Below are 14,277 nucleotides of genomic sequence, written 5' to 3'. Positions count from 1 at the left end.
CCTGTAGAGGCTTGGTGAAGATATCGGCTACTTGTTGATCTGTTGGTACCTATTCTAGTCGGATATGCTTCAGCGTGACATGTTCCCGGATGAAGTGGTGCCTTATGTCAATATGCTTGGTTCTGGAGTGGAGAACCGGGTTGTAAGTAATTGCTATGGCGCTTGTATTGTCACAGAAGATTGGAGACTCTTCGGCTGTGACACCGAAGTTCTTCAGCTGTTGTTGAATCCAAAGTAGTTGTGAACAACAACTTCCGGCCGCAAGGTATTCAGCTTCTGCAGTGGATGTGGCCACCGATGTCTGTTTCTTGCTATGTCATGACACAAGTCGGTCACCTAGGAACTGACATGTTTCGCTGGTGCTTTTTCTGTCAATTTTACAACCTGCATAGTCTGCATCCGAATAACTCGTTAGGTTAAAGGACGAGTCCTTTGGATACCACAGACCGACATCGAGTGTGCCCTTTAGATACTTCAGTATCCTCTTTGCGGCTGTGTAATGGGATTTTTTTGGATTTGCTTGGAATCTCCCACACACCAACTGCAAATAGAATGTCCGGTCTACTCGCTGTCAAGTATAGGAGAGAACCGATGATGCCCCGGTAAGCGATCTGGTCTACCGATTGGCCCTCATCATCCTTGTCCAATTTAATCGATGAGCTCATTGGAGTAGCCGCTGAAGAGCATGTGTCCATTCCAAACTTCTTTAGAAGCTCCTTGGTGTACTTAGGTTGGCTTATGAACGTTCTCTCTTTGAGTTGTTTAACCTGAAGACCTAGGAAGAAACTTAATTCTCCCATCATACTCATTTCAAACTTGTTAGTCATCATTTTTAAAAATTTATCACATAGTTTAGGATCGGTTGAACCGAAAATGATATCATCTACATAGATTTAACAAGTAGGATATGTTCCTTCTTTTCAAATTTAAACAACGTTTTATCCACCGAACCGATGGTGAAATCATGTTGTAACAGAAATGCGGTTCGTGTATCATACCAGGCTCTAGGTGCTTACTTTAGACCGTATAAAGCTTTGTTTAACCGGTATACATGGTTTGGAAATTCAGCACTTTTGAAACCGGGTGGTTGTTCAACATACACCTCCTCACGTAGGTCACCATTCAAAAATGCACTCTTAACATCCATTTGAAAAACCTTAAAGTTTTTGAAAGCAGCAAAGGCTAGAAAAATCCTAATAGCTTCAATCCTAGCTACAGGGGCAAATGATTCTTCAAAATCAATCCCTTCTTCCTGTTTGTAACCTTGTGCCACTAATCTGGCTTTGTTCCTTGTGACCAAACCGTCTTCATTAAGTTTGTTTCTAAATACCCATCTTGTTCCTATGACCGGTTGATCTTTCGGTCTAGGGACTAGGTACCAGACTTTACTACTCTCGAACTAGTTTAGCTCTTCTTGCATTCCCAAGATCCAGTCCGGATCTGACAATGCTTCATCTATTCTTTTCGGCTCAATCTGGGATATAAAAGCGGAATTAAAGTATCCCTCCAGAAGTTGATGCCTAGTTCGAACAGGTTTTGAAGGGTCACCTATAATTTGCTCAGGAGGATGTTTGGTGTTTCTTTTGAAGTTCGGTTCAGGGATGTCTACCAAATTGTCGTTTATTTGATCAAGGCTAGACATGTCGGTAGGTTGAACAGGATTGTCAGACCAACCGACTTCCTCGGATTGGACCGAAGTGTCAGCTTCCTGTTGTGGAACAGCTTGATCAGGCTGAGTTTCAATATTACTCATTTGGTCATGGACAAACCGCCTGAAAACCGGAGTTTCATCTTCACTATCAGAATGGATATTGTTGTTTTCCAATCTGTTGTGTAGATCAAAACATGATGCGGTATTACTTTCAACCGATTCATCGAAAACAATGTGAAGTGTTTCCTCCATGGTTGAAGTTCTATTATTATATACTCTATATGACTTACTCACTACTAAGTAACCTAGCATGATCCCAGTATCGATTTTTGCATCAAAGGCAGAAAGATATGTTTACCATTTATATGAATATAGCACTTACAACCGAAAATCTTGAGATACTTAAGATTAGGAGCCCTGTTAAAATAAACTTCATATGGTGTTTTGTTATGAAACTTGTTAATCAGAGACCGATTTTGTGTATAACATGCACTATTGATAGCCTCAGCCCAAAATTTCTGAGCAATGCCCGAATCGGCTATCATGGACCGTGCGGCTTCCTTGAGAGTCCGGTTTCTTCTCTCGGCCAGGCCATTTTGTTGAGGAGTCCTAGCACTAGACAACTCGTGTCTAATACCGGATTCATCAAGATATGCGGTTAGGGTACTATTAGTAAATTCGGTACCTCTATCACTTCTAATGCTATTAATGCGAGTTGATTTTTCATTTTGCAAACGTTTAAGAAGTGTAATCAAGTTTGATGCGGTTTCACGTTTAGATGGTAAAAATATTACCCATGTAAATCTAGAATAATCATCAATAACTACCATGGTGTAAAGCATACCTCCTAGGCTAACGACCTGAATCGGTCCAAATAAATCCATGTGAAGAAGATCTAAGCATCAGCTAGATTGGATATTTCCTTTACTCTTAAAGGTTGACTTAGTCTGTTTACCCATTTGACATGCTGAACAAACCTTATCCTTGTTAAATACTATGTCAGGAATACCTTCTACTAGCTTTTTACTGCGAATGTAATTCAATATCTTCATGTTTAGATGGTTTAGTCTCTTATGCCATAACCAGGTTTGATCAGTCTTAGCTATCATGCATATAGGGTGTTCTACCTTCAACTTTAGCACTTAGGCTTTCTTTAGAGATAGAACACACTATTTTTCGCTTGTAGATTAAATGCTCTTAAAATCTCTTGTTGTCCCACTTGTCCCACATTTACTCTTCTTCAACTGCCCCTTTTATAGATGAAATATGCCAACAGTCATATTTCACTTCCTTGAATCTGATTGGCTGAGCAGAGGTGCAGAGGTTCAGTGATTCAGTGATTCAGACCCTGCGGTCATCTTTTCAAACCTGACGGTCAACCTCAGACCTGGCGGTCAATCTCACAGACTTGGCAGTCTGTTCTTCCGGTGTGTAAGACAAACCTGCTAGGTTTGTCTGTTACTCAATGTGGACACTGTCTGTTAGACAGTTGTCTGTACTTGGAAGATCTCCTTTCTGATTTATCCCGAAGTGGAAAGATCCTGTAGGACTGTCTTCTGCAGCCTGCAGACTTTCCTCAGACTTGTATGGATATGGAAGTGTTCAGTCTGTTCCTTTGGTATCATTCTTAACAGATACCCGAATTGTCTTCTTGTACTGGTCGGTCATTCGACTTAACCGGATGGCTTCCGGTGTGAGTGGTTTAACCGGACATCTTCCGGTTATTCCTCTGCCTTGTGGCTGATCGGCTGTCTGATGTTTCCGGTTTTAAGCTTTGGCCGATCCTTTCTTTGTGCGGTGATGTTCCAAGTGTTCCTGGTCGGTTTAGTGACTTGACCGGCTAGTTTTCTTAACCGGTTTATTTGTTTGACCGGTCTGGTTCCTTGTTCATGCATGGAAGGTTTATTTAAGTTAGGTTATGTGAACCGGTCTAATTTTATCTAACATAATGAAATAATGTTGAATTAGATTTGTTTTGAATTAGATTTGATTTTAGGTTAGATTAGGTTAGAAATGTGTATGAATAAAATTATGTTGGATTAAAATTGATTGATTTGAAATGTGTATGAATGAAATAATGTTAGATTATATGTATGTTAGATTTAAGTTTGATTTATGTTAGGTTTTATTATAGTTTGTTTAGGTTGAATTTTAGTTAGAAAATGTTAGATTTAGTTATAAAATGTTAGATTCATGTTGAATTTCGATTGAATAATGATAGATTAGGTAGCGATTATGTTACAATTATGTAAGCCTAATTAATTTAGACAAATTTAAGTAAATAATAATGCGGGTTGTTTTCCATTTTATTAGAAATATGGAAGTACCCGATAAAAGCTGGATGACCTTACGTCGAGATTATCCAGATTACGAGGAAGGCGTTGACAAATTCCTCGAGTATGCTCTTAGGAATACATCCCGACAAACCGTGAAATGTCCCTGCGTGAAATGCTTGAACACGCCGTTTATGGAAACAGACGAAGTGAAGACTCACGTAATCATTTATGGAATAAATGTTCATTATGAGTATTGGTATTTTCATGGAGAAAAGAGACGTACTACTCAAGTGGTTAATGAAGATGTCGATGAAGATGCCGACGACTTCGATGATGATGACGACAATGATCAGTCGGAGGATGTCGTGCCGGAATTCAACGATACAGTTAATGAAGAGGTCAATGAAGAACGTTATATGCACGAATTTATAAACGATATGTTCCCCAACGTTAATGACGTCCCGAGCAGCGATGAACCAGTCGAAGATGCGCATAGATTTTATAAATTGCTTGATGATTGCAAACGACCATTGTATGAAGGTGCTCGAATAACGAAATCATCGGCACTACTGAAACTACTTCACATATAAAAATGTATGTCAATGGACGAATTCTTCGTTCGATATGTTGCTGCGTCTGCTTAAAGACTACATATTACCGATTGACGCTCAATTGCCAAACTCATACAACGAAAGTAAAAAATTCATTACTGAGATCGGACTTAAATATGACAAGATAGACGCATGTAAGAACAACTGTATGCTATTTTGGAAGGACGACCTAAATGAAGATACTTGCAGAGTTTGCGGTCTTTCAAGATGGAAAGTCGACCAAACAAGTGGGACAGTTCGGGAGAAGCAAAACGGGAAATTCATTCCAAAAAAGGTATTGAGATATTTCCCTTTAATACCAAGACTGCAAAGACTATACATGTCCTCAAAAACGGCTCCAATGATGAGATGACATAAAGAAGGAAGAGTTGATAGTGATACGTTGAGACATTCCGCTGATTCCTTAACTTGGAAGACGTTTGATGAAAATTATACAAATTTTGCTTCAGAATCTCGAAACGTAAGACTGGGTTTATCAAGCGATGGGTTTCAGCCATTTGCAAATGGGAAAAAATCATACAGTGTTTGGCCGATTATTCTCGTTCCTTATAATGTGTCACCCACGACTTGCATGGATTCTAGCAATTTCATCTTATCTATGTTAATTCCGGGTCCAAAGAGTCTGGGAGATGCAATTGACATATTTCTCCAGCCATTGATCGAAGAGTTGCATGAACTGTGGCAAACAGGTGTGAAAAAGTTTGATGCACACACCTCGCAATACTTTAACATGCGAGCGGCGTTGTTGTGGACCATTAACGACTTTCCCGCATACGCAAATTTATCAGGCTGGAGTACGAAAGGTAAATTCGCTTGTCCTTGTTGTAACAACGACACGGTATCCCTTCGATTGGTTCATGGTTCCAAACAATGTTACTTGGGTCATAGACGTTTCCTTCCACCGAAGCACAAATACAGAAGGGATAAAGAGTCGTTTGATGGTCGAACTGATTATAGATATCCCCCTAGATTGTTAACGGGGCAAGAATGTTACGAGCAAGCACGAGACCTAGAAGACATAATTATTAGTGCGGATCTGAGCAAGAGAACCAAGATATATCATGAAACGCGGGGAGACAATTGGAACAAACTTAGCATTTTCTTTCGTCTGCCTTATTAGAAATCACTATTATTGAGACATAATTTGGATGTGATGCATATTGAGAAAAATATCTGTGATAGCGTGTTGGGAACAATAATGAATGTGAAAGAGAAGACTAAGGATGGTCCTAAAGCCCGTAAAGACTTAGAACTCTTAGGCATAAAATCATGGTTACATCCTATAAATGATGAAGGAGTTGTTCATTATCCAGAAGCGCTTTTCACTTTGACATCCGAAAATAAAAAAACGTCTTTGTAACTTCTTGAAAGATCTCAAGTTGCCCGATGGCTTTTGCTCAAATATTGGCGGTTGTGTAAATTTGGAAGAGAAAAAGATTTCGGGATTAAAGAGTCATGATTGTCACATTTTATTGGAATATCTTATTCCTTTAGTAACTCGTGGATTACTTCCAGATAATGTGTATGATGCGTTAGTAAATTTGTCTCATTTCTTTCGGTTGTTGTGTTTCAAAGAGTTGATTTAAGAGGACCTCGAACAATTGTACATGGATATTACATTGACACTTTGTAAATTTGAAATGATTTTTCTGCCGTCAATCTTCGACATCATGATGCATCTCCCGGTTCACTTGTCATTTGAGGCTTTGCTTGGAGGACCTGTTTAGTATCGATGGATGTATCCGTTAGAACATTACATGGGTACAATGAAAAGATATTTGAGGAATAATAACCACCCCGAAGCCTCTATCAGCGAGAGCTATCTTGTTAATGAGAGTATTAGTTTATGTGCCAAGTATATGGAGGAACAAGAGCAAGAAAATGCACAACCTGAAATCTCGGGCATTTCAATATTTGCATCGTTGGAAGACCTATCTAACGGAAAAGTATACAACTTGGATTATATCGATCGAGTGACAGCTCATTCTTACATTTTGAAAAATTGTCCCGAAGCAGAACCTTTTTACATGTAAGATTCGATGTTGCTGTTACTAATTAGCATTAAAGAGTATGATATTTAATATTCGATCTATTTGCAGAGATTATAACAATGAGTCTAGTGGAGAAACGTTTGCCGCATATTTCAAGCATCGAGTGAGTAATTTATAAACCATATATCCTAACTCTTTTTTATTCATTTTAACAACTTCATTTCGGATACATATATAGGTCGCTCATTTAGCAGAAATTAACGACATATCAAGAGACCTCAAGATCTTAGTAAAAGGTCCAAGTATGTACTCGTCTATGTATGTTTGGTGTAAAGTAAACGGATTCAAATTCTGTACAGAAAAACACGACGAAGGTTTGACAACTCAAAATAGTGGGGTGGTTGTTGAGGGGTACAACGGATCTGAAACTATGTCATACTACGGAGTTTTGACGGATATAATCGAACTACAATACTATTCTCACAAACGAGTTGTTTTATTCAAGTGTAAGTGGTTTGATACACACTCGGGGGAACTAGGAGTGAAAGTGGATAAATATGGCTTCGTAAGTGTAAATGTAAACCGAATTTTGAAAACCAGAGTCAAGACACGTATATATTGGCAAGTCAGGCAAAACAAGTATTCTACGCCCCTGATATGTCAGCCCGACCCGGTTGGAAGATTGTGACAAAAATAAAACCGCGGTTTACAAACATATAGTTCAGATTAATTAATTAGGTAGATTTATGTTTTTAACTTTATATTCATTCTTATTACTACTTTATTTCAATTATTCACTCAATTTTATTAATTGTGTGAATTAAGAATGTCTGAAGGTCCTAAAACAACTTGGAAGAGTATGAGGAAGACACCCAAGAAATTGGATAAAATCTACCAAAACCTACTTGCCCAATCTGAGTCCTTAAAGCTCCGAGGATCGTCTTCTAGAGACCAACCACCTATTGCTGTGGTACCCATAGCTACTGCGCCTCCCCGAACAGAAGAGGCTGAAGACGATGATGAGCTCCAAGAGTTTATAGAGAGCACATTTGCTGATATGGTGGATAGCGATGAGGCAGTAGACGAGGGTCTCGAGGAGCATATCGAGGAGCAGGATGGCGAGGAGGAGCACGGGACCACTCCCGACCCATCATCGACATGTAACTCGTTTACTAGTTAGTGTTTAAATTGATTGACATATCTAATTATGATTTTGATAATTTTAAAGAATCTTCTGCCCGGAAGAGACGGGGGAAGAACAAGAATATTGCGCTGTCTAAGAGGTTAGCGGGGACAAGGATTCCTCTTACGTTTAAGGAGAAGGATGGGAGGTCAGGCGATACAGACGTGGGAAGAACACGGTGGTCTAGACATGTGGGGTCGATTATCCAGGACCCTGCAGCCGTCTCACACCGTCTTCTAAAGTGGAAGGCTTTAAGTGCAGACCAATTGGATTCACTGTGGACTACTATCAAGGTAATATTTATTACTTGATTATACGCTACGTCATTAAATAATTATTTTTAACATTTGGATGTTATTTTTTTCAGGATCCGTTCGAAGCCACTTATGGTGATATTGAGTCTTTCCGAAAGACCGGATTGGGACACGCCAATCAGATATGGGATAGATGGTGGTCGAATTTGAACAAGACATATATCCGCGTCCACAAAGGAGACGAGGCGGCAGTACTGGCTAATCCTCCACCGGACTACGATCGAGATGATTGGGAGTTTGTGTGTCGCAACTATTTCTTCACAGAAACATTTAAGGTATGGTTTCATAATTAAAATAAAAGTTGATATTAATTAATCTAACTTCATTTTTTATTTCAAATACAGAGAAACGGTTCTACAAATATGAAGAACAGGAAGAAGTTGAAATTCCCGCATCGACCGGGAAGTAGACCGTTTGCACAAATTGAAGACGAGTTGGTAAGTACATTATTTGTAATAACTTAATCTAAAGATTGTTATTAATTATATAAATCATTTATTTCAACAGGCGATTGAAATGGGACGGGCACCGTCTGTAATTGAAGTATTCAAGAGGACCCGTACCCCTAAACCGACAAAAGAAAACCCAACACCCGTCCCGGACGAACACTTGCAAGAGAAAATTGTAAGTGAATTGAATATGCCTAGTTTTTTATTAGAGAAATTATATTTTATTTGAATTGTGCAGGTTGAGATGGAGGAGGTTGTTAGTAACGAACCGGGAATATCAGATTTTGAATTGACGGAGAGGGTGTTCGGACAACAAAAACACGGGGTAGTGTTCGGAATGGGATCAGGCGTCCGTCCCACACACTTTCGTGAGGATCGTCGAAGTGGAAACAGTTCACAGCGAAACAATGAGCGATTGTTAGAAGAGAATCAAATAATGAAGCTCAAGCTGGAGGAACTGGAGAAGAGGGATGAAGAAAGAAGGCGCAAAATGGAAGAAATGAAAGCGGAAAAAGAAGAAATGGTGACAAGAATGGAGAGGGAGAAGTTAGAGATGAACGCGAGAATGGAGAGGGAGAAGTTAGAGATGAACGCAAGAATGGAGAGAATCGAACTGTTTATGAGGCAACAACCACCTCCCCCCCCCCCCCCCCCCCACAAGCTAAGGTTGTTTCGATTATGAACATGTTTTCATTAGTAGTTGAATTTATAACAGATTGTTCGGAATATTAGTTTGGTTTCGAATTTTGTAATGTTAATGATCAATTAATGTGATCTTTTAATGTATGTTGCATTTCTTTTATCATTGATATATTGGTTTGGCTGAACCGGTTTTGGTTGCGAACCTGAACAGGTTTTCGTTGCGAGCAAAATAATCCGCACGTTTTTAAAAATTTACGGGAAAAAACCGAAAGTAATATTGAAATCTCTCGGTTTTTCTTCAAACGGAAAAACCGAGAGATATTAGGAAACTCTCGGTTTTTATCCAAAGAGAAAACCGAGAGTTATATGACAAACCCTCGGTTTTTACCCAAAAGAGGAAAATTGAGAGTTATATGAAAACTTTCGGTTTTCCTCTTCGGGTAAAAACCGAGAGTTTTCATAGAACTCTCAGTTTTCTCAATTTGAAGAAAAACCGAGAGTTATTACAAAACTCTCGGTTTTTACCCAAAGAGGAAAACCGAAAGTTAAATCAAAACTCTCGGTTTTTACCCGAAGAGGAAAACTGAAAGTTACATCAAAACTCTCGGTTTTTCCACAAAGAGAAAAACCGAAAGTTATTTGTAAAACCCTCGGTTTTTCCACAAAGAGAAAAACCGAAAGTTATTTGTAAAACCCTCGGTTTTTCCACAAAGAGAAAAACCGAAAGTTATTTGTAAAACCCTCAGTTTTTCTACAAAGAGAAAAACCGAAAGTTATTTATAAAACCCTCGGTTTTTCCACAAAGAGAAAAACCGAAAGTTTTCATATAACTTTCGGTTTTTCTCTTTGTGGTAAAACCGAGAGAGTCTATACCGAGGGATGGCGAGAGTTACTAAAACCTTCGGTAAGGTGTCTTTACCGAAAGTTATAGGGTCAAAACCGAGAGTTTTTACTCTCGGTTTTGACCCCTTTTTCACCAGTGAATCCTTCTCCATTTCAACATTTATTTTTTTGGGTTTAGTTCGTGAGATGATTTATATGACTATTCTTTTATTTAAATTACAGTGTTTTTAGTAATAATTGTATATGAGGTTTTTGTATACCATTTAAAATAAATTGTCACTTAAACTATCTTGATGGATTATCTCCAGCTTTAACTTAAGACTTAATGTCATTTTTTTAGTGAGTAAGAACGTCATGGAAATCGAATCTAAAATAATTACTCTAACGAAAAAATAGCTACACTAGTTATATATATATATTAAAAAATAAATAAATTATCATTAACTCAATAATATCACAAATTTGCAATAATTAAGATTCTAAACGAAGAAGAATTAACAATATTATATTTGTTTTATAATATAACTTTAAAGATTCGTAACAATGACGTGATGAAATAGAATAACTCGAACAACTAATTAAATGGTGTCAGATATTAATTATTATTGAAATTAAGAAGAGCTTATTATAAGCATATATATTACCGTAACGCACTAAGATCAAGCGATAAGAAATGTAAATAAAAGAAAAAAAATTACAAGTTGGATTCTAATTTATATTGGGGAAGAATGTCAATTTACCATCGAACTATAAGGGAATATTCACGTATATCACTGAACTAATTTTTATTTGTTCATGTCACTATAGTTGGGTTTAATGTTCATCTATGTCACTGCTGGACAAAAAAACATCCAAACCGTTAAGTTTTCTGTTAAATGATAACATGTGTGATTGACATTTCATTTTTTAAAACTAATATATATTATATACTTATTTTTATTCACTATTTTAAATAATAAAACTTAATTTATATTTTCAAAGACATTAATCAAATAAATTATACATTTTGAGAATTATTAATAATAATTCATTTTTTTTAATTAATATATTTTCAACATATATTTTTATTTACATTTCTAAATAATAAAATCAATTAATAAAAATAAGAGTAATGATAGGGGAAACGAAAATTTTGTAGCGAATGTGTAGCGAACTAATGTGTGTGGAATGGTGACTAGGCCAGTTGACTAAACATAATTTTAAATGTTTATTTCTCTCTATTCCTTTATTAATAATTTATTTTTTATGTCCTCTATTCTCATATTTATCTATATTATTAATTTGTAAATATATATTTATATATTTTATTATTTAACTTATTTATTTATAAAAAATTAGAATAATAATAGGAACAATAATAAATCAAATAAACAAAAATATATATATATACTCAAATATATATTATATTGGATAAATATATATTTAAAAGAATAATAAAATAAATATAAAATTATTAATTTTTTTAATTAATTATTTCTCTTTATTAATATATATATATATATATTTACGTTAATAATTTATTTATTTATTTGTTTTTAAATATTTATTTGTTTTTAAAATAAGTTATAAAATGAATAATAAAAATTTGTTAAAGCTAATTAAAATCATACATACTAATATTTAAAATAAATATAACTCAAACTATCAATTATTAATATTTAAGAAAACACACTTTATAATAAGAACCCAATATGATAATATAAAATGAGATAACGAGTTAATTGATTAAATTTAAAATATATTTTATAAAATATGAAAAATAAATTAAAGAGAGTGTGAGAAATAATTAATTAAAAAATATAAAAAAAATATATTTAATTTTTTATTCTCTTAAATATATATTTATCAAATATAATATATGTTTGAAAATATATATTTTTCTATTTTTTTATTTGATTTACTATTATCCCTATTAATATTTAAAATAAATTATTAATAAATATTAAAAATATAAAATATAAATCATTAAATAAGAGAAGAGAGATATTATTACTGAATAAGAGAGAGAAATAAACATTTAAAATTATGCTTAGTCATTTAGCTAGTCACCCTTCCACATCCACATCAGTTCGCTACACATTCGCTACAAAATTTTCGCTCCCCTATCATTACTCTAAAAATAAATATTAAAAATATATTAATTAAAAAAAAGTGAATTATTATTAGTGTCTCTCAAAATGTCTATATTGTTTTGTTAATGCCTCTAAAAATATAAAATTTTATTGGTTAGAAATTATGAATAAAAATAAAAATAAAATATAATATATATTAATTTTAAAAAAAAATGACATGTCAATCACACGGGTCAATATTTAATGAAAAACTTAATAGACTTGGATGTTTTTATTAACTAGTGATATAAATGAAAATTAAACTACAGTGATATGATATCACGACAAAAATTAGTTCAGTGATATACGTGAATATTTCGTTCTAGTTCGATAATGATAAAATTCACCTTCTTTCCATTTACATTGTGTTAAATTATATTAGATGTCATGAATGTACAATTCATTTAACTTATAACATAAATAAAAATAAAGATAAAATTAAAAGCATAAATATTATTGTAATATTTCGAAGAATGAGATTTTACAACCTTAATTCATTCATCTATAAATTTCACCCTGTATATACTTTCAAATCTCATCTCTAAATTATTTAATTATGGAAATTATTTCTTTCCACCATGCCAGAATGCTAGTCATTTTTTACATGCTACAACTCTCAAGCTCTTCTAATACAACTACCTCGAAATTAGTAGGGTTTTCTACCCGTCTCATTCATCGGGATTCAATGGAATCGCCATTTTATCTGGAAAATCTCAACGATACAACTCGTATGGCCGTTGTAATACGTGGCTGAGTCCCGCTTGTCTCATTTCAATCATATCTTAGAACATTCCAATAACAAAGCAAAGAAAACTAATGGCACATTTGCGAGAATTATGTCGACTTATTCGACGTACCTCATGGAGATTTCCATTGGAACACCACCAGTCAAGCAGTTCGTGGTCCCGGACACCGCATCCAATGTCACATGGACCTAGTGCCTCCCATGTGTGAATTGTCACGAGCAAGAGCAAATCATGTTTAATTCCAAGAAGTCATCTTCTTATAAGGTATTATCATGTGGCTTGGATCAATGTAAGGTTTTGGGGGAAGATCGTGTTTGTAATGATCTCCGGGAATCATAATGTAAATATAATATATCGTCCTATGTTGGCAAGGCAAGCAGTTCAGGAGAACTAGCCTTGGAGACAAACAAATTGGGTCGCACTTCGTTCCCGAATTTGGTTTATGGGTGTGGGAATTACAAAAATAGCATGAGTATTGAAAAAGTTTCATCTGGTGTCTTTGGACTTGAAAGTGGGCCTCTCTCGTTCATTGGTCAGCTTCGCGAATCTTTGGGTAGAAAGTTCTCATACTTCCTAGTATCTCATTCAAAACGAAATGTAAGAAGAAAGTTCACCTTAAGAAATTTAAGTAGCAAGCTCAACTTCGGTACTAGTGCGATCGTGTCTGGGCGCGGAGTGGTGTCCACCCCATTGGTCACCCAGCCTTCCTCACCATTATATTATCTCACATTGGAAGCAATCACCGTAAACAATAAGAGAATTCCGTTCACAAGATTAAATAGATCCAAGGAAGAAGGGGAAGTTGATATTATTGAGGAGGGTAACATCATAATAGACTCACGCACGCCGATAACTTCTTTACCGGCCAATATTTACCAAACTCTTAAGGATGAACTTAAAAGGTCGATTCATGCGGAATCAATTGAAGTGCCAGATATTCCATGGACGCTTTGCTATGTAAACAACTAGAAGTTCAGTATTCCCTTTGTCACCTTCCATTTTCATGATGGTGCTAACTTAACGTATTTATAGACAAAACTTTGCTATAATTATATTTTTTCTACTTATATTTTACAAAAATGTAGCGTATTCATAGACAAAATTATAATTAAAACTCATCAATCACAAGTAGTGATGTCAAAAAACGAGATTAGAGGGTAAAGAGGTTGCGATAATGATATGAGATCATTGAGGTAAAAATTATTTCTAATGAGGTCACAAGATTAATAATGAGGTCACAAGATTAATAATGAGAGGTTCATTGGATAAAAAAAATATTGGTAGTTAATTACATGAATGATATTTTTGGTTTACCGAAAAAGAGGGGATAAAGAGGTTTTTTTTTGGGAAAAATGACTTAGCGTCATTTCATTAAAAATTCTCAAAAACAAGAAAAAACCACGAGTTTAAGAGATCATTTTAGACAGGCCTAGAATGATTTTGAAGTCGTAACATTCTGA

The 14,277-nt window shown here is 35.3% G+C and overlaps 1 protein-coding gene across 1 annotated transcript; it reads left to right on the top strand.

Annotated features, from left to right (window-relative positions):
• Positions 1 to 13,048: 13,048 nt before the first annotated feature.
• LOC124939203 (aspartic proteinase CDR1-like) lies at positions 13,049 to 13,786 on the top strand. The gene is made up of 2 exons (XM_047479705.1): positions 13,049 to 13,081; positions 13,190 to 13,786. The coding sequence occupies exons 1-2, from the start codon at positions 13,049 to 13,051 to the stop codon at positions 13,784 to 13,786; spliced, it is 630 nt and encodes a 209-aa protein (XP_047335661.1).
• The last annotated feature ends 491 nt before the right edge of the window (positions 13,787 to 14,277 follow it).

The sequence above is a fragment of the Impatiens glandulifera genome, chromosome 5, assembly GCF_907164915.1.
Source record: "Impatiens glandulifera chromosome 5, dImpGla2.1, whole genome shotgun sequence".
NCBI classification, from domain to species: Eukaryota; Viridiplantae; Streptophyta; class Magnoliopsida; order Ericales; family Balsaminaceae; genus Impatiens; species Impatiens glandulifera.
Note: the sequence above shows the minus strand (reverse complement) of the source record. Positions and strands in the feature narration are given on the sequence as shown.

What these genes read in the sequence shown, in the direction of transcription:
- LOC124939203 (XM_047479705.1), top strand. Translation starts at nt 13,049, where the DNA reads ATGTTTAATTCCAAGAAGTCATCTTCTTATAAG. An exon ending in AGAAGTCATCTTCTTATAAG is followed by an intron (nt 13,082 to 13,189) that starts GTATTATCATGT and finishes TATGTTGGCAAG; the next exon opens with GCAAGCAGTTCAGGAGAACT.